The sequence below is a fragment of the Pleurodeles waltl genome, chromosome 2_2, assembly GCF_031143425.1.
Source record: "Pleurodeles waltl isolate 20211129_DDA chromosome 2_2, aPleWal1.hap1.20221129, whole genome shotgun sequence".
NCBI classification, from domain to species: domain Eukaryota; kingdom Metazoa; phylum Chordata; class Amphibia; order Caudata; family Salamandridae; genus Pleurodeles; species Pleurodeles waltl.
In genome coordinates, this window is record NC_090439.1 from 293,140,292 (window position 1) to 293,158,380 (window position 18,089).

At 47.8% G+C, this 18,089-nt stretch overlaps 1 protein-coding gene and 1 long non-coding RNA gene across 8 annotated transcripts in view; one reads left to right on the forward strand and one right to left on the reverse strand.

Moving 5' to 3' along the window:
* The window catches only part of LOC138282332 (uncharacterized), a 116,358-nt gene extending 108,397 nt beyond the window's left edge, over window positions 1-7,961 (reverse strand). Inside the window, exon 1 of the long non-coding RNA XR_011200923.1 lies at window positions 7,838-7,961. This is a non-coding gene — a long non-coding RNA (uncharacterized lncRNA). The remainder of the gene's footprint in view (window positions 1-7,837) is intronic.
* A 14-nt stretch (window positions 7,962-7,975) lies between these two features.
* Window positions 7,976-17,474, forward strand: LOC138282331 (uncharacterized). Of its 7 annotated transcripts, none has more exons than XR_011200921.1 (6): window positions 8,059-8,190; window positions 8,897-8,938; window positions 13,925-14,001; window positions 14,243-14,284; window positions 16,010-16,391; window positions 17,098-17,474. XR_011200921.1 is itself a non-coding variant. In XM_069219722.1 (4 exons), the coding sequence occupies exons 1-4, from the start codon at window positions 8,097-8,099 to the stop codon at window positions 17,229-17,231; spliced, it is 312 nt and encodes a 103-aa protein (XP_069075823.1). In that variant the 5' UTR covers window positions 7,976-8,096; the 3' UTR covers window positions 17,232-17,474. The 7 variants fall into 7 exon arrangements, 3 of the variants coding, with proteins under 3 accessions (XP_069075823.1, XP_069075825.1, XP_069075824.1); XR_011200922.1 differs by having other exon boundaries at window positions 8,078-8,215; XR_011200919.1 differs by lacking the exon at window positions 13,925-14,001 and having other exon boundaries at window positions 7,976-8,190.
* The last annotated feature ends 615 nt before the right edge of the window (window positions 17,475-18,089 follow it).

Consider the following 18,089-nt stretch of genomic DNA (forward strand, 5'->3'; position numbering starts at 1 on the left):
CTACCTGTAGATTTTGGCCTCTAGCTCAGCCGGCACCTAGGGAAACCTACCAAACCTGTGCATTTTTTAAAACTAGAGACCTAGGGGAATCCAAGATGGGGTGACTTGGGGTGCTCTGACCAGGTTCTGTTACCCAGAATCCTTTGCAAACCTCAAAATTTGCCAAAAACAACACGTTTTCCTCACATTTTGGTGACAGATAGTTCTGGAATCAGAGAGGAGCCACTAATTTCCTTCCACCCAGCGTTCCCACAAGTCTCCCGATAAAAATGGTACCTCACTTGTGTGGGTAGGCCTAGCGCCCACGACAGGAAATGCCCCTAAACGCAACATGGACACATCACATTTTTTTTAAAGAAAACAGAGGTGTTTTTCGCAAAGTGCCTACCTGTAGATTTTGGCCTCTAGCTCAGCCAGCACCTAGGGAAACCTACCAAACCTGTGCAGTTTTGAAAACTAGAGACCTAGGGGAATCCAAGATGGGGTGACTTGTGGGGCTCTGACCAGGTTTTGTTACCCAGAATCCTTTGCAAACCTCCAAATCTGGCTAAAAAAAAACATTTTCCTCACATTTCGGTGACAGAAAGTTCTGGAATCTGAGAGGAGCCACAAATTTCCTTCCACCCAGCGTTCCCCCAAGTCTCCCAATAAAAATGATACCTCACTTGTGTGGGTAGGCCTAGCGCCCGTGACAGGAAATGCCCCAAAACACAACGTGGACACATCACATTTTTTTAAAGAAAACAGAGGTGTTTTTTGCAAAGTGCCTACCTGTAGATTTTGGCCTCTAGCTCAGCCGGCACCTATGGAAACCTACCACACCTGTGCATTTCTGAAAACTAGAGACCTAGGGGAATCCATGATGGGGTGACTTGTGGGGCTCTGACCTGGTTCTGTTACCCAGAATCCTTTGCAAACCTCAAAATTTGGTTAAAAAAACACATTTTCCTCACATTTCGGTGACAGAAAGTTCTGGAATCTGAGAGGAGCCACAAATTTCCTTCTACCCAGCGTTCTCCCAAGTCTCCCGATAAAAATGATACCTCACTTGTGTGGGTAGGCCTAGCGCCCGCAACAGGAAATGGCCCAAAACACAACGTGGACACATCACATTTTTTCATAGAAAACAGAGGTGTTTTTTGCAAAGTGCCTACCTGTAGATTTTGGCCTCTAGCTCAGCCGGCACCTAGGGAAACCTACCAAACCTGTGCATTTTTGAAAACTAGATACCTAGGGGAATCCAAGATGGGGTGACTTGTGGGGCTCTGACCAGGTTCTGTTACCCAGAATCCTTTTCAAACCTCCAAATCTGGCTAAAAAAACACATTTTCCTCACATTTCAGTGACAGAAAGTTCTGGAATCTGAGAGGAGCCACAAATTTCCTTCCACCCAGCGGTCCCCCAAGTCTCCCGATAAAAATGGTACCTCACTTGTGTGGGTAGGCCTAGCGCCCGTGACAGGAAACACCCCAAAACACAACGTGGACACATCACATTTTTTGAAAGAAAACAGAGGTGTTTTTTGCAAAGTGCCTACCTGTAGATTTTGGCCTCTAGCTCAGCCAGCACCTATGGAAACCTACCACACCTGTGCATTTCTGAAAACTAGAGACCTAGGGGAAGCCAAGATGGGGTGACTTGTGGGGCTCTGACCAGGTTCTGTTACCCAGAATCCTTTGCAAACCTAAAAAATTGGCAAAAAAAAACACATTTTCCTCACATTTCGGTGACAGAAGGTTCTGGAATCTGAGAGGAGCCACAAATTTCCTTCCACCCAGCGTTCCCACAAGTCTCCCGATAAAAATGATACCTCACTTGTGTGGGTAGGCCTAGCGCCTGTGACAGGAGATGCCCCTAAACGCAACGTGGACACATCACATTTTTTTTAAAGAAAACAGAGGTGTTTTTCGCAAAGTGCCTACCTGTAGATTTTGGCCTCTAGCTCAGCCAGCACCTAGGGAAACCTACCAAACCTGTGCAGTTTTGAAAACTAGAGACCTAGGGGAATCCAAGATGGGGTGACTTGTGGGGCTCTGACCAGGTTTTGTTACCCAGAATCCTTTGCAAACCTCCAAATCTGGCTAAAAAAAAACATTTTCCTCACATTTCTGTGACAGAAAGTTCTGGAATCTGAGAGGAGCCACAAATTTCCTTCCACCCAGCATTCCCCCAAGTCTCCCGATAAAAATGATACCTCACTTGTGTGGGTAGGCCTAGCGCCCGCGACAGGAAATGGCCCAAAACACAACGTGGACACATCACAGTTTTTCATAGAAAACAGTGCCTACCTGTGGATTTTGGCCTCTAGCTCAGCCGGCCCCAGGGGGGGCAGAAATGGCCTAAAATAAATTTGTCCCGCCCCAACCCCCCAACCCCTCCCCCCCCTAGGAGCGACCCTTGCCTAAGGGGTCGCTCCCCCTGTGTGACATTGGCGCCCAAAAAAAAATCCCCGGTGCCTAGTGGTTTCTGCCCCCTTGGGGGCAGATTGACCTAAAATCAGCCAATCAGCCCCCCAAGGGGGGCAGAAATGGTCTAAATACAATTGGCCCCCAGGGGAGCAACCCTTGCCTAATGGGTCGCTCCCCATCTCTAAAAAAACAAACAAACAAAAAAAAAACACAAAAAAACAATTTGCCCTGACGCCTAGAGGTTTCTGCCCTCCCTGGGGGCAGATCGGCCTAATACCAATAGGCCGATCTGCCCCCAGGGAGGGCAGAAATGGCCTAAAATAAAATTGCCCCCCCCCGGAGAGCGACCCTTGCCTACAAGGTCGCTCCCCTTGCGTGTCAGCGCAAAAAAAAGATCCCTGGTGCCTAGTGGTTTCTGCCCCCCTTGGGGGCAGACTGACTACAATCGGCCAACCTGCCCCCAAGGGGGGCAGAAATGGTCTAAATACAATTTGCCCCCCAGGGGAGCAACCCTTGCCTAATCGGTCGCTCCCCATCTCTAAAAAAACAAACAAAAAAAAAAAAACACAAAAAAAAAGTTTTCCCTGGTGCCTAGAGGTTTCAGCCTAATACCAATAGGCCGATCTGCCCCCAGGGGGGCAGAAATGGCTTAAAATAAATTTGCCCCCCACCCCGCCCCGGGGAGCGACCCTTGCCTACAAGGTTGCTCCCCTTGCGTGACGGCGCAAAAAAAAAGATCCCTGGTGCCTAGTGGTTTCTGCCCCCCCTTGGGGGCAGATTGACCTACAATCGGCCAATCTGCCCCCAAGGGGTGCAGAAATTGTCTAAATACAATTTGCCCTTCAGGGGAGCCACCCTTGCCTAATGGGTCGCTCCCAATCTCTAAAAAAACAAACAAACAAAAAAAACAATTTGCCCTGGCGCCTAGAGGTTTCTGCCCCCCCTGGGGGCAGATCGGCGTAATACCAAAAGGCCGATCTGCCCCCAGGAGGGGCAGAAATGGCCTAAAATAAATTTGCCCCCCCTGCAGGAGAGCGACCCTTGCCTACAAGGTCGCTCCCCTTTCGTGACGGCGCAAAAAAAAGATCCCTGGTGCCTAGTGGTTTCTGCCCCCCTTGGGGGCAGATTGACCTAAAATCGGCCAATCTGCCCCCAAAGCGGGCAGAAATGGCCTAAATACAATTTGCCCCTCCAGGGGAGCGACCCTTGCCTAAGGGGATGCTCCCCATCTGTAAAACACAACAACAACAAAAAATCCCTGGTGCTTAGTGGTTTCTGCCCCCCGTGGGGGCAGATCGGCCTAATAAAAATAGGCTGATCTGCCCCCATGGGGTGCAGAAATTGCCTAAAATAAATTTGCCCCCCAGGGGAACGACCCTTGCCTAAGGGGTCGCTCCCCTTACGTGAAAAACAAACAAACAATAAAAACTCCCTGGTGTCTAGTGGTTTCTGCACCCCTTGGGGGCAGATTGGCCTCATAAAAATAGGCCAATCTGCCCCCAAGGGGGGCAGAAATGGCCTAAATATAATTTCCCCCCTAGGGGAGCGACCCTTGCCTAAGGGGTCGCTTCCCACCTCAAAAAACAAAAAATAAAAAATTATTCCTGGTGCCTAAAGGTTACTAATAATAGGCCGATCTGCCCCCAGTGGGGCAGAAAAGGCCTTAAAAAAAAGTGACCCCCCTGGGAGCGACCCTTGCCCAAGGGGTCGCTCCCTTTTGTCAGTTTCAGAAATAAAAAAGACATCCCTGGTGTCTAGTGGGCATTTTGACAGCCGGATTGCAATACAATCCGGCTGCCAAAACGCAGAGAGAGACTTCAAAGGGAAGGAAATACATTTCCTTCCCTTTGAAGCCTCTCTGCCTCCTCCCGTGATCGGAAGAGAAATGCTTTGCATTTCTCTTCTGATCATCACGCTGGAAGCTGAGCTTCCAGCGCGAAGGAGGAGGCATTGTGATTGTCAGCGCGCGCTCGCGCGCTGACGTCACAGGAGGGGTGGGGGGGTCGGGGGTGGAAGGGGAAGGGCTTCCTCTTCCATCCCTGACTTGGGGGGGTGGGGAGGAACCCCACAGAGGGAGCGCTAGCACTCCCTCTGGGCTGGGTGCCCAGGACGTAATGGTTACGTCCTGGGCACAGCAGCACTGTGCCACAGGATGTAACCATTACGTCCTCGGCACAGAAGGGGTTAATAGAGCTTTAGCATTATTTTTATTTTGTCTTACTCTTAACACAAATATATAAAGTGCATTGTTATATTAATATTTAACCTTAAAATATTTTTACAATTTGTTTTAATTTTCCCTATGCTTTACCATAGGCAGTGCCCCACCCCAAACATAATAAAACAAGCATTTGCAAAGCCAATCGATCTGGTGTTGGCTGACAGCCTTCAGGCATTCTTGTTTTATTTTGTCATGGATTTTGAAGAATTTTATTGTTTGGGAATATGCCTGGCAAACATCAATCTTAAAAATAAACCATTTGATTTTATGATGGAAGCATGAATGCCTAAAGCACGCATGTCAGAACAATGCGGTCATAAGAACGACTGCCTAGCTGGACAGTAGCAATTGGACCTGGAATGGACACTCCTTTTGGCCTCTGCCTGGCACCCTGTGAGTCTCTAAGTGGTTCCCCTGATGACCTGGGGGACTTTAGAAGTGTATTCCTGTTGTGGATGGGGGATTAAAGGACTAAGGGCCTGATTTATGGTCAGAGTACCCTCTCCGCTAAGCTGAATGTCCATCTGCCTCAGTTAGAATCAGGCAGACCTTCAGTATGTCGACAGGGGAGACTACTCCATCACTTAACCTGACATACACCTCCCAGGGCCCGGCGTGTCAAGGGCCATCTGAGGTTTGGCCATTTGTCCACTTACCCTATTTAAGAGTGGGTGGACAAATGGCCATTTTTTACTGTCCGTCACCGCTAGGTAAAACTTAGCAGTAAGAGACAATGAAAATCGTAAAATTATCCCCACGCCATCGGAGAAAACATCCATTGAGAGGGTGTCAGTTTTTTAAAATTATTTTCAAAAAGAAGCTCCAGCTTAGGGACTTTTTAAAAAAAAACAATAAAAAAATTAAAGTTTGCCACATGGCTCCATCATTGTGACACAGCCCACCGTCAAACTTTCAATGCATTTACAGGAACCCCCATGGCAGCAGTTCCTACAAATGCATGCGATGTCGTCTGGGCCTGTGAACACATCAAAATTTGGTGAGCAAGTACTCCTTCATAGTGACAGAGTACTTAGCTTTGTCACCCTGATGGAGTAAATATCCATTTGCCAAACTCTAAATCAGATCCTAAGCCAGAAGATAAAATCTTTGACCAGAATGATCCTGATTGGTATATCCAACCTGCACTCAATTGTGGTCAGACTCAAATTACACCCGTGTCCTGCTCTAGCTTAACCATCATTGGTACTTTTTTGTCTTTCAGTGCTATTCCTACTCAAAATGTTACAAATTCATATTTCTGATTCCCTTTATTATATTTTCACCATTTGTGAGTAATTTTTCTTTTTAAATGTACTAATTTAGTTTGGGATTTATATTGTTTTGCATTTTTAATTTACTACTGTTTTAGTAATGTAAAAATAGTTTACATTTTGCCAGTCTGCTCTGTGCCATAGCTACCAGGGGTTTGAGCACAGGTTATTGTTACCCTGACTACTGTTATGATTGTTTCCTCAGGTGGGAAGTCACTCACCCAAAAGAATAATCTTCTTTCTAACAGATATCCCAGACAGTATCATCCAAATAAACTGAAATTTAGTCAATGTTATTAACTAAATAAACATACTCTCTAGCATATGTACTGATACAGGCCCTTTTCAAATAAACCGCTCATGTGTAAATAATATATGGCATCCCTAATTGCAAGGCCAAATCTCAGGGATATGCCCTGGGTATAGCGCAAGCACTGACTGCTAGCCAAGATGTCCTTGTTTATGGGGACCTGCGCAGTAATGGATGCATTTATGGCCCCAGCATTTGTGCATGATGCTATTTTGAGACAGCTGGTCAGCTTCAGGATGATGGCCACTGAGACCTCCATCTTGAACAGATGTACCATGTGATGTGCAAAACTCCTATACAACTACTACACAAAAGGGGATTAACATAAAGCATGTGCATCTAGGAACAAGATCAACTGCACCAGACAGGACCAGTTCCTGCAATAAAGGCTCTGTGCCAGGTCCTCCCAGGCGAGTTTATTAGCCAGTTCAAGGATCAGTCATAGTTGAACAAATCTTATCTTATTTTACCTATCCTCCTTGATGTCCCTTTGCTCACTTTTTCTACCTAATCACTTTATTTGCATAATAACTAGTAATCACATCAGCCAGGAGATTGTGCCTGGACATAGGTGTGAAGCTGTATCACAGTCACAGCTTTTTCCCAGTGCTCCAGCTTAACGCAAAAAAAATGTACAAGTGTTCCTTCAAGATAGACAAGCATTGAAATAGCCAAAAGATCTGTCTTTCCAGGTAGACAGACAGCACTGCAGACGGAGGCAACCTACCCATAGGCAAAATACAGTCAAACACACACCATACACATTCTGGCCCACAAGCTGACAAAGTATGCATACATTCACCACACAAGGAACAGATACTTGTCTGCTTGCTTGTGTGTATGTTCTATGTTCATGCATATCTTTGTTTTCCTGTGCACACACTATTGAAAAGACCTCTCTTTGCTTAATAAGTGGTTATTTACAGTGCTAAGCAATGTTACCACTGGCAACTGTGCAGTTGCAGAACAGCTTGACTTTATACTTCCTTGACAACCCTGCGACAAGCCTTTAAGGAACACCACAAGACAAAACACAGTAAACAGACTTCTCACAGAATTTGAAGTCTTACAGTGGTATCCTATAAAATAGTCAATTAAATTGAAAACAGGATTACTTGCTGCTGGTCACATTGATGAACTGGTGAATGACAGGTCAGATTGTGCAGAGCTGCAAATTTCAGGAGTTGAAGATAACTAAATGAAATTTAAGTTTCTTGTTGCGTGGCCCCTATAAAACATCAACATGTTAAATAGTCAGATATAACAAACGCTTTTGCTGACCAACCCCACGGGACTGACTGAAATGCACTGGCAGGTCTGTTGAAACTGGCTTTGTAAAGTGAGTAGGCAGGATATCATTAAACAGAAAATTCAAATGTAACAAGAATGCTAGAAGTGAGAAGAGCTGTTTTAGAAGTAATCTTCAATGCACTTTAATTACCAGGAAAAAAACAATCCTGGCTTTGGACGTCTGCAAAGACGACAAGCCAGTAGGTACAGGTTCAGGATGAGAGAAATAATTGCCAGCAGTACCTTTTACCTAGTTTGGAGATTGCTACCTGACTACTTGCTAAGCCATGCATTTACTGACAGCAGGATATAAGGGTCTGGTAAATAGGATGATTACCTCGGTGCCCCCCCAGTTCCTGGGGGAGGGGTGCCTTTAGTTGTGCCACGGGCTGGAGCCCTCCCTGCCTTCCTCCCCCCACTGCGCAGGTCCAGCGGTGGTAGCGGATACAGCAAAGGAGCTACATTGACCGGAAGCGTGTCATCGGGAGGCGCTGTGGGGACACAACACAGGAAGACATTTATAGGGGGCGCGACCCAGACCTTGTCCTTCTTGCCCCCTGATCCCCAGAGTTGTTTGTCATCACGCCCCTACTGGAATGGAACCGGAGTCCTCGTTAAAGCAGCAGAGCTCATTGGAGATTCCTGTGTATGAAGAACTCACCGGCTGTGGAGTCAGCGGTGTTTCTGCAGGTCGCTGGAGGCGTGAGGGTGACAGGCACGAGATATGGGGGCCACCTGGGGTAGTCGCAAGTTGTGTGTTGGTTTCTGGTGCAGCAGGGGGAGTTGATGAGCACTAATTCCAACCCCCTCCAAGTGATCCTCGCATGTAATGGCCCTCTCTCTTTGAAAGTATTATTTTATTTGCTAGCTGTTATGTTTGCTAATAACGCCAAGGTCGCGGGTTCGATCCCCGTACCAGCCGTTGCACTTCTTTCCTACTTAAACTTGGAATGTGATTTAAGTAACGCAGAAGCAGAAGTGGCCTTTATCTAGCACGTGTAATGCGAGGTGCTGTTTCCACACTATGGGCCAGACGTCGCAAAATCCGAAATGGGATGCAAAAATCCCATTTCCGAAATGCAAATAGCGATGCGACCCATTACTGACTCGCAAAAATTGCGCCCTGATTTTGCGACCCGCAAATAGGAAGTTGCAAATTGCGAGTCGCAAACCATATGCAAAAGCCAGTCGCAGATTGCGACTAGTCGCAAAAAGCCTGTACGAGGATGGCTGATCTATGCCACCAGACTGCGTGGTTTTGGTTTAGGTAGGCTGTCTTTATTGGTCTTTAGACAGTATATATGGTATAGGTAGAGGATAGTTGTTGTGAGTTGGAAGGTTGTGATGTCTTTCCCTTCTGGACGCTATATCTCGTCTTATTCTTTCTTTCTTCCAGGACCTCGCGGGAAGCGCGTGGAAACAGAAGAGAATAGATACGGTAAGTGTGGGGTTGGGTTTGGTTTTCTTTATTTTCTCTTTTCCTTTCCTCTCTGTTTTTCTTTTCCCTGTCTTTTCTCTTCACTCTCTTATCTCCCTCCCTGGTTCTCCCTCGCTTTCTCTTCTTTTACTCTCCTTGCTGTCTTCTTTCCTATCTTCCCCTCATTCTCCTGATGTTCGCATGATTGGTTCTTCTTTGCCCTCGTACTTTTCCTTTCGCCTCTCCTTGTGTGTTTCTGCACTATCATAAGTGTACTGGTCTCTCAACTGTCTTGGTCCTTTTCTTATACTTAGATCTGTTCTGTCTTGTTGGAGCCTTGTCTTCTCCTGTATTCTTCTATGCGATTTTTTTTTAGACTTTTTTCTTTCCTATGTGTTTATACCTCTCTCTCCCCTTTGTGTCAGTTCTCCCAGTGTAGTGCCCGTTTCCTCCCCCCCCTTTTCTTCTCCTGCCGCCTCCCGCTCCTTTCTCCCCATCCCGCACCTCCGTACCTGGAGTGACCACGCTTCTCCTGAAGCGTGGCAGCTCATTCATTGGCTCCCCGGGGTCAGCGGTCTTTGTTTTTGCAACGGGACTCCTCCGTTCCAAATTCCAACATCGTTCCGCTCGTCCGGAGAGCGGTTTCCGCGACTTCTGGGCCAGCGTCCTCCTGATCCGTCCGTTCCTTTCCATTTAATAACTTCGGTGTACTCCAGCTCCAACTCCCGGCGCCCTCCCCGAAAGAAAGAGGAAGCCTCTTTTTGACCACCGTAAGGTCCCGCGGTGGTGGCATGGAACCAATGAGAGGGCCGCCCTCCTGGGTTGCTTCCGGGGTGAAAGTGGCAGTGTCAGTACAAGCACGAGAAGAGTGTGGGTCGGATCGGAGCGACCCATCACAAACACTCCCCCTAGAGAGCGTCTGTCGATGACGCTCAGTAGCAGGATGCCGGGAGAGAAAGTCAGCATTTACCATGAGACGGCCCGGAGAGTGGAGCACCTGAAAAGAAAAAGGTTGTAGAGAAAGAAACCATCTCAGGATTCTAGGGTTGGTATCCTTATTGCGAGCGAGCCAGGTGAGAGGAGCATGATCAGTCAAGAGGGTAAAGGGACGGCCACTGAGGTAATAACGGAGGGACTCAATGGCCCACTTAATGGCCAGACATCTCTTTTTCAATGGTAGGATAGTGCTGCTCTCGCGGGAGAAGATTCCTACTAATGTATAAGATGGGGTGGATAGAACCATCTAATTGCGGTTGAAACAACACAGTCCCTAGCCCAACTCCGGAAGCATCAGTTTGTAAATAAAATGGGCTACTGAAGTCAGGGCAACACAACACAGGGTCAGTGCATCTCTGATCCTGAGGAAACTGCGCATACTAGCCTCGGACAAAGATGAAAAGGTTTTAGGGGACCCGTTTTTCAGTAAGTTAGTAAGGGGCTCAGCTATGGTGGAAAACCTGGGTATAAACCGCCTGTAGTACCCTACGAGACCGAGGAAGGCACGTACTTCTTTTTTTGATGTTGGTACTGGGATCTGTTGAATAGCTTCCACCTTCTCTATTTGTGGGCGGACCTGCCCCTGTCCTAAGACGTAGCCTAAATATCTTATAGAGGTAAATCTCAGTTTACACTTTTCTGGGTTGGCGGTCAATCGTGCTTCCCTTAATGCCTGTAATACTGCTGTCAAGTGTTGGAGGTGGTCAAACCACGTGTCACTAAATATCACAATGTCATCTAAGTATGCTGCCGCATACAAGTGATGGGGACGTAAGACCATATCCATTAACCTTTGAAAGGTGACGGGGGCCCCATGCAACCCAAAAGGAAGGACGGTAAATTGATACAACCCGGAAGATGCCGCAAAGGCGTTTTTTTCTTGGTCTGTTTTATTTAAAGGGATCTGCCAATACCCCTTTGTTAGATCTAGGGTAGACATGAACTTGGCGTGCCCTATTTTCTCCAATAGTTCGTCAATTCGAGGCATGGGATATGCATCGAAATAAGTAAGCTCATTGACCCTCCTGTAGTCTACGCAAAATCGGGTAGTCCCATCTGGCTCGGGTACTAACACCACAGGAGAACACCAGGGACTACTGGACGGTTCTATAATACCTGTCTGTAACATGTTTTGGACTTCTTGTTCAATCACGGTTTTCTTGGCCTCTGAAAATTCTGTAGGGTCTTTGTTGTGCTATTGCCTCGCTCTTAGTACGGATACTGTGTTCGGTTAATGTAGTGTGACCGGGCTGTCGAGAAAAAACGTCTGCGTAGGATTTAATCGTCTGTGAGAGAGAGTTTTTGTATGACTCAAAAAGGGAGGTATTGATCTGTGGTTTACTGTCCTCTGGGTTTTGGGAAGGGGAAAAGGAGGGATATAGTATGTCTTCTCTGTGATCTGTTGTGATATGTTGAATTTTGTGTATACCATCAGTCTCCTGCCATTTTTTTAACAGGTTAATGTGATAGATCTGGTCTTTATGGGGCCTATGGGGAAAAGCCAACCTATACGTTGTGGGGTTGATCCGCTCTAATACTTCGTATGGTCCTTGCCATCGGGCTAACAGTTTATTCTCACTACTGGGGAGAAGGATCAGAGCCTTGTCCCCGACATTAAGAGTACGAAGCACACTTCAAGTGTCGTAATTCTTCTTCTGTTTGTCTTGGGCTTCACGGAGGTTATCGTGAGCCCTGTCCCAAACGGACTGCAGATTCTCTCTCAATTCATTAGTATATGTCAGGAGATCTTTAGTTTCCTCGTCTGTCTCTTCCCAGTGTTCAACTAACATGTCTAGGAGAGTACAAGGGGTTCAGCCAAATAATAGTTCGTAGGGACTATGTCCAAGGGATGTTTGCGTGTGTGTACGTATTGCGTAAAGTACAAGGGGTAGTTTATTTTCCCAATCCCTTCCGTCCTCTGCAATGCTTTTCCTAAGTAATGATTTAATAGTCCGATTATATCGTTCCACTAGACCGTCAGTTTGGGGGTGGTACACTGAGGTCCTGATTTGTTTTATTCCCAAGGTTTTGCTGACTTCTCCCATAAATCGGGACATGAATGGGGTACCTTGATCAGTCAGGATCTCTTTAGGGAAACCAACCCGTGAAAAAAACTCAATCATGGCTTGAGCTACTACCTTCGTGTGCATACTGGGGAGAGGTATTGCCTCGGGATACCGAGTGGCATAGTCTACCTGCACCAGGACATATTGTCTCCCTCTATTAGACAGAGTGAGGATACCAATAAGATCCATTCCCACCCGAGAAAAAGGGGTTTCTATGACCGGGAGGGGCTGTAACGGGGCAGAGGGTTGCGTGACAGGATTATAGAGTTTGCATTTCTGGCAATTTTGGCAGGACCTACGTATATCCCCATATTTCCCGGGCCAGTAAAAGCGCTGGAGTACCGCCTCCTCGGTCTTGTCCCTTCTGAGATGCCCTTCCCCTTTGTCACCATGTGCTAACTGCAGAACCTGTGCTCGATAGCTGCCAGGGACTATTAATTGTCTCTGTTGGTTATCTCCTGACTGGGGTAACCTATATAAAAGGTTATTATGGATGTGAAATGTGGGTCCTGCCCCTGCTTCCTCGGTACTAAGTGCCTTTTCCCATGCATTCTTTAATGAGGGATCCTCTCTCTGACTTTGTCTAAAATCACCCGCCACGGTATATACCTTTCCCGTGACTTCCGGCGCTTCAATGTTCCCACGGTTCTCCTCCCAATGTTGATGTCTCTGGACTCTTTTCAGTCGTTTGCTTAAGTGGGGTTTGGTAGGTCGAGTTTCAGCTACCTCAGTATCATAGGGTACTTCTTCGCACCATTTTTTCATCATGTGTTCCTCCCCTGCTTTACTTAACAACCGTGGAAAGGCCGTATAATCTGTCCCAATGATAATATCTTCTTCGAGATGTGGCAACACCCCCACCTTGAGGGTTTCCTCCTCACCCCTCCACTGAAACCTAATCATAGCTACCGGATAATAGGATTGGTCTCCATGGACGCAGGCGATTAATACATGGGCCTGGGGCACGGTTTGTCTTGGCCCCACCAGGTCTTGTCTTATCACGCTCTGACTGCAACCCGAGTCAACCAGAGCTACTTTCTCCTGTCCGTTCAGAAGAATGGGGAGAGTATATGTAGGTTTTGTCTCCCCTGCCCAGAATACCCTTCCTTTGGTGACACCGATGTCCATCGGTTCTTCCCTATCCTTTTTTTGAGGACAAAACCGTGCAATGTGACCCCATTCCGAACAATTGTAACACTGAGGTCCGTTTGAGGGATATGAGGCTTGAGTTGGATGGGGTATACGGACTCGTTCAGGTTCATGTGAACTCGGAGGTCGGGGAAGCACTCCTTTTCCCATACTTGGACGCACAGAGGATGGTACTGGGTTTCTGCTAGGATTGGCTCTAAAATCCGGGCTCCTGTGAAAGGCACAAGCTAATTCAATGGCCGTTTCATTGCTCAACCCGGGGTGATGGCGAACCCCGTTCCTTGTGGAAGGAGGCAGGGCATCCAGGAATGGTTCCAGTACTATGACATCGAACATCTCCTCCCGAGTCTTTTCTGTGGGTCGCAACCACCGCCCAGCAGCGTGTTGAACCCTGTAATAGAGGGTGCGTGGGTTTTACTGTAACATCCATTTCATGTGTCGGAATTTGTTCCGATAACTTTCGCTGTCCAGCCCTATTCTTTCTAGGATGGTCTGACCCATAGGATTTATGGCTTGATATGTTGCTTGTAACTGCCCGGTTAACAGTGGGGCAATATACTGACCCCATTAATCCTCGGGCCAATTGGCTGAGCTGGCCACTCTCTCGAAATTAAGAAAGAAGGAGTCAGGTCTTGATATTTTTGGAGCACACTGCTGGGTACATTAGGATGTACCTTTGTGTGGGCAATAGTTTCTGTTAATTTGCTCAGGGAAGTTTCGTGGACCAGTTGGTTGTTGGCCATAATTGTGGCCTGACTTTTAAGTGCTGTTTGTAAAGCCTCTCTCTCTTCTTTAGCGTCCTTCATTTGTTGCTCCCACATCAACTGGAGATGGCGTTGTCCTTCCGCGAGTTGAGCGATTACATCCGCCATGGTGAGTTTTTCCTCCATCTTCTTTATAGGAGACCGGCTAAAATCTCACTTCTGACACCACTTTGTACGAGGATGGCTGATCTATGACACCAGACTGCGTGGTTTTGGTTTAGGTAGGCTGTCTTTATTGGTCTTTAGACAGTATATATGGTATAGGTAGAGGATAGTTGTTGTGAGTTGGAAGGTTGTGATGTCTTCCCCTTCTGGACGCTATATCTCGTCTTCTTCTTTCTTTCTTCCAGGACCTTGCGGGAAGCGTGTGGAAACAGAAGAGAATAGATACGGTAAGAGTGGGGTTGGGTTTGGTTTTCTTTATTTTCTCTTTTCCTTTCCTCTCTGTTTAACTTTTCCCTGTCTTTTCTCTTCACTCTCTTATCTCCCTCCCTGGTTCTCCCTCGCTTTCTCTTCTTTTACTCTCCTTGCTGTCTTCTTTCCTATCTTCCCCTCTTCTCCTGATGTTCGCGTGATTGGTTCTTCTTTGCCCTCGTACTTTTCCTTTCGTCTCTCCTTGTTTTTTTCTGCACTATCATAAGTGTACTGGTCTCTCGACTCTCTTGGTCCTTTTCTTATACTTAGACCTGTTCTGTCTTGTTGGTGCCTTGTCTTCTCCTGTATTCTTCTATGCGATTTTTTTTTAGACTTGTTTCTTTCCTATGTGTTTATACCTCTCTCTCCCCTTTGTGTCAGTGCTCCCAGTGTAGTGCCCGTTTCCTTCCCCCTCCCCTTTTCTTCTCCTGCCGCCTCCCCCCTCCAGCTCCTTTCTCCCCGTCCCGCACCTCCGTACCTGGAGTGGCCACGCTTCTCCTGAAGCGTGGCGGCTCATTCATTTACTCCCCGGGGTCAGCGGTCTTTGTTTCCGCAACAGGACTCCTCCGTTCCAAATTCCAACGTCGTTACGGTCATCCGGAGAGCGTCTTCTGGGCCAGCGTCCTCCTGATCCGTCCGTTCCTTTCCATTTAATAACTTCGGTGTACTCCAGCTCCAACTCCCGGCGCCCTCCCCGAAAGAAAGAGGAAGCCTCTTTTTGACCACCGTCAGGTCCCGCGGTGGTGGCATGGAACCAATGAGAGGGCCGCCCTCCCGGGTTGCTTCCGGGGTGAAAGTGGCAGTCTCAGTACAAGCACGAGAAGAGTGTGGGTCGGATCGGAGCGACCCATCACAAAGCCCATTTTGCACATCCAGATTACCACTGATTCAGAGCAGGTGGTAACCAGAACCGAAGTATAAAACGAGACCCAGAAGACTCAAAATGGCTGAACTGTACATGATAGCATGGAGGAGGAGAGTCCAGGCCGCCCAGCAGAGGAGGCGGAGGCAGAGACAGGAGAGGATATACCGAGCCAGGCAGACACTATTTCAACAAACTGAGGAGGAGATAAATGCCAAATATAGACTGAGCAGTGCTGCAATCTTAGAATTAATTGAACTACTGAATCCTCAGCTTGAACGACAGACAATGCGCGGCACCGCCATCCCTACACATGTGCAAGTGCCTCGGGTAGCTATAAGGGGGTGATTGCAGTGGCAGGTGGGGTATCCCAAAGTGCATTCTCATGATTCTTCAGATGTTTCCTAGATGCCATAATCACACACATGTCCAAATATATATACCTACCCAGGAATGAGGCAGAAACTAAAAGCACCAAGTTGGACTTCTACAGAATTGCCAACTTCCCCCATGTAATAGGGTGTGTGGACAGGACACATATACAAATTTGCCCTCCTGCAAATCTAGAATATGTGTTCCGCAATAGGAAATGTACCCACTCACTAAACATCCAGGTGGTATGTGACACCCATAATGTAATTACTGACATTGTAGCGAAATATCCAGGGAGTACACATGACTCATACATATTCAGGCACCGTGAGATACACCAGCACCTAGAACGTGGAGAGTTTGGATACGGATAGCTATTAGGTATTGCTGACTACACCCTGAAGCCATACATACAGGTCAATGTGTAACCCATTGATGCCCTGCTAAATTTGCCTTTTGTGTCAAACAGGTGACAGTGCATATGCCCTGAGACCATGGATACTCACCCCGTACCTAACACCTGGCAATCAGAACGAGAGGCGATATAGCAGTGCACATTGGCGGACCAGAACTGTAGTGGAGAGGACCTTTGGCTTGTTAAAGGCAAGATTCAGATGCCTCCACAAAAGGGGAGGTGCGCTCCAGTAGACCCCAGAAACAGCATGCAACATAGTTGCCGCCTCTGCCATCCTACACAACATTAGCACCAGACGTGGGCTACATCTCACCCCTGAAGACACAGACACGGAGGATGAGGAGCAAGAGCTACCACACCGACAGCATGGGGATAGAAGCATCGCAAATGAGGGCAGACAGAGACGGAACCACATTGCAACCCAATACTTTGGCAGGTACATGGCAACCGTCACCACACTCACTAATGTCAGACACACATAGCCCAGTTATTTAGTGAAACAAACAAAACCTTTTTATTTCTAAACTATGGAAAAGATAGAATATTGCTGTATGCCACAGTCTTGAATTGTCAATTGTCATTTAACACACATTAAATTCATGTGCCTTATTCACAGTACAGTTTGGTGGCTCACACCCTCCTCCTATTGCGCCCACCATGCCTCATTCCTGGTGGGTTCCCTGATCCCTGCCGTGCACTGCTACTCCGCAGCACATGGGAATCGCTGGCAGAAACACTACTTATGGTCGACCCCTCATCGCTGTCCTGCGGGGCATCCCATGTGCCCCGTGCAGCCTGCCTGCTCTCCATTAGGCAAGTCCTCGTGCCACATCCGCTGCGAAATGCCCAAGTTCTACCTGGAGGCTGACTGTACGCCTTGACAGGCATGTGGTATTAGTGGCAAGACGCCCGATAGATGCTGCCAGTCTCTCAAAGCGTGCAGCAGTGTTGCGCTCCCTGCGCCTTGCCTGTGCCCTGTCTGCCACAAGTTCAGTCACCAAATGTTCAATGCCCTGTGTTAAGTTCCCCAGATGTTGGTTCATGTGGTTGAACTGACTGTCCACATTTGCCATCCCATGTGTCATTGTGGTCTGCAGTCTATTCAGGTTTCTGTTAATTGCCCTTAATTGTCTGTGTTGCAGGTGCTGACCCTGAATCAGTGAGCCCTCCAGTCCTGCAAACTCCACTTCTGACACATCATCCTTGGGCACAGACTGAACTCTGCACTGGCGTCTGCGCACTGCTCCAGCTTGTGGCTCTGTGCGCCTCTCTGTAGGGGTGGGCCCTGGTGCTATTTCTGCTGCCTCCATGTCCTGCGCTGGATCTTCCATGGACCCTGGTGGTGTTTTGCTGGGCTCTGCTATGTCACTGTCAGCCTCCTGCAGTGGGTCTGGCCCATGTTCCTCTACCTGCCTTTTTTCGCTGCTGGGGGTGCCATGTGGGAGACCTGTGGGACAGAGGGAATACACTGTCAGTCTTGCACATCTGTTTTATGCCTCATAATAAACATTTGCCTATATTTGGACTACTGTACTACAGTGCCCATAGTGCACTATTCTAGAGGTTGCTAGACTGGAATGGAGCTGGTCTGGTGGTGCATGCTGCTGTGTACTGGGACAGTGTGTATACTGCATTTGTGGGTTTCAAAGCATGTCTCATGGTACTCACTTTTTGATTTCCCAGGCGCTGAACTGTCCAATTCTCCCATGCGCAGTACGGCCTCTGGCTCTAGTGTCTGCTCCACCATGCTTTCCAGGGCTGTGGGTGGTGGTACAGTGGATGGGCCTCCTTCAGTGCCCCTCATCTCCCTCATGCGCTCCGCAACCCTCTCCTTGGTCATGGAGCGCAGGTCGTACCACCTTTTGCGGATTTCCTTTAGGGTGCGGTGGCTTACCCCAATGGCATTGATTTTCTCTTGTATCTGGTGCCATAATCTTTTCTTCTGAGTGTCAGTGACACTCATTGCTGCCTTTCCAAAGGGTTTGTCATGGTGCAGGCAGCATTCTTCTGTCAGGACCTCCAACTCCTTGTCTGAAAATGTCTTCTGCCAGCACTGCCTGTCTCCTCCATGGTTGCTGCAGTTCCTCTCCCCTGGGTGTGGCTCTGCAGTTTGGGATGGGTGTGGTCCTCTCTC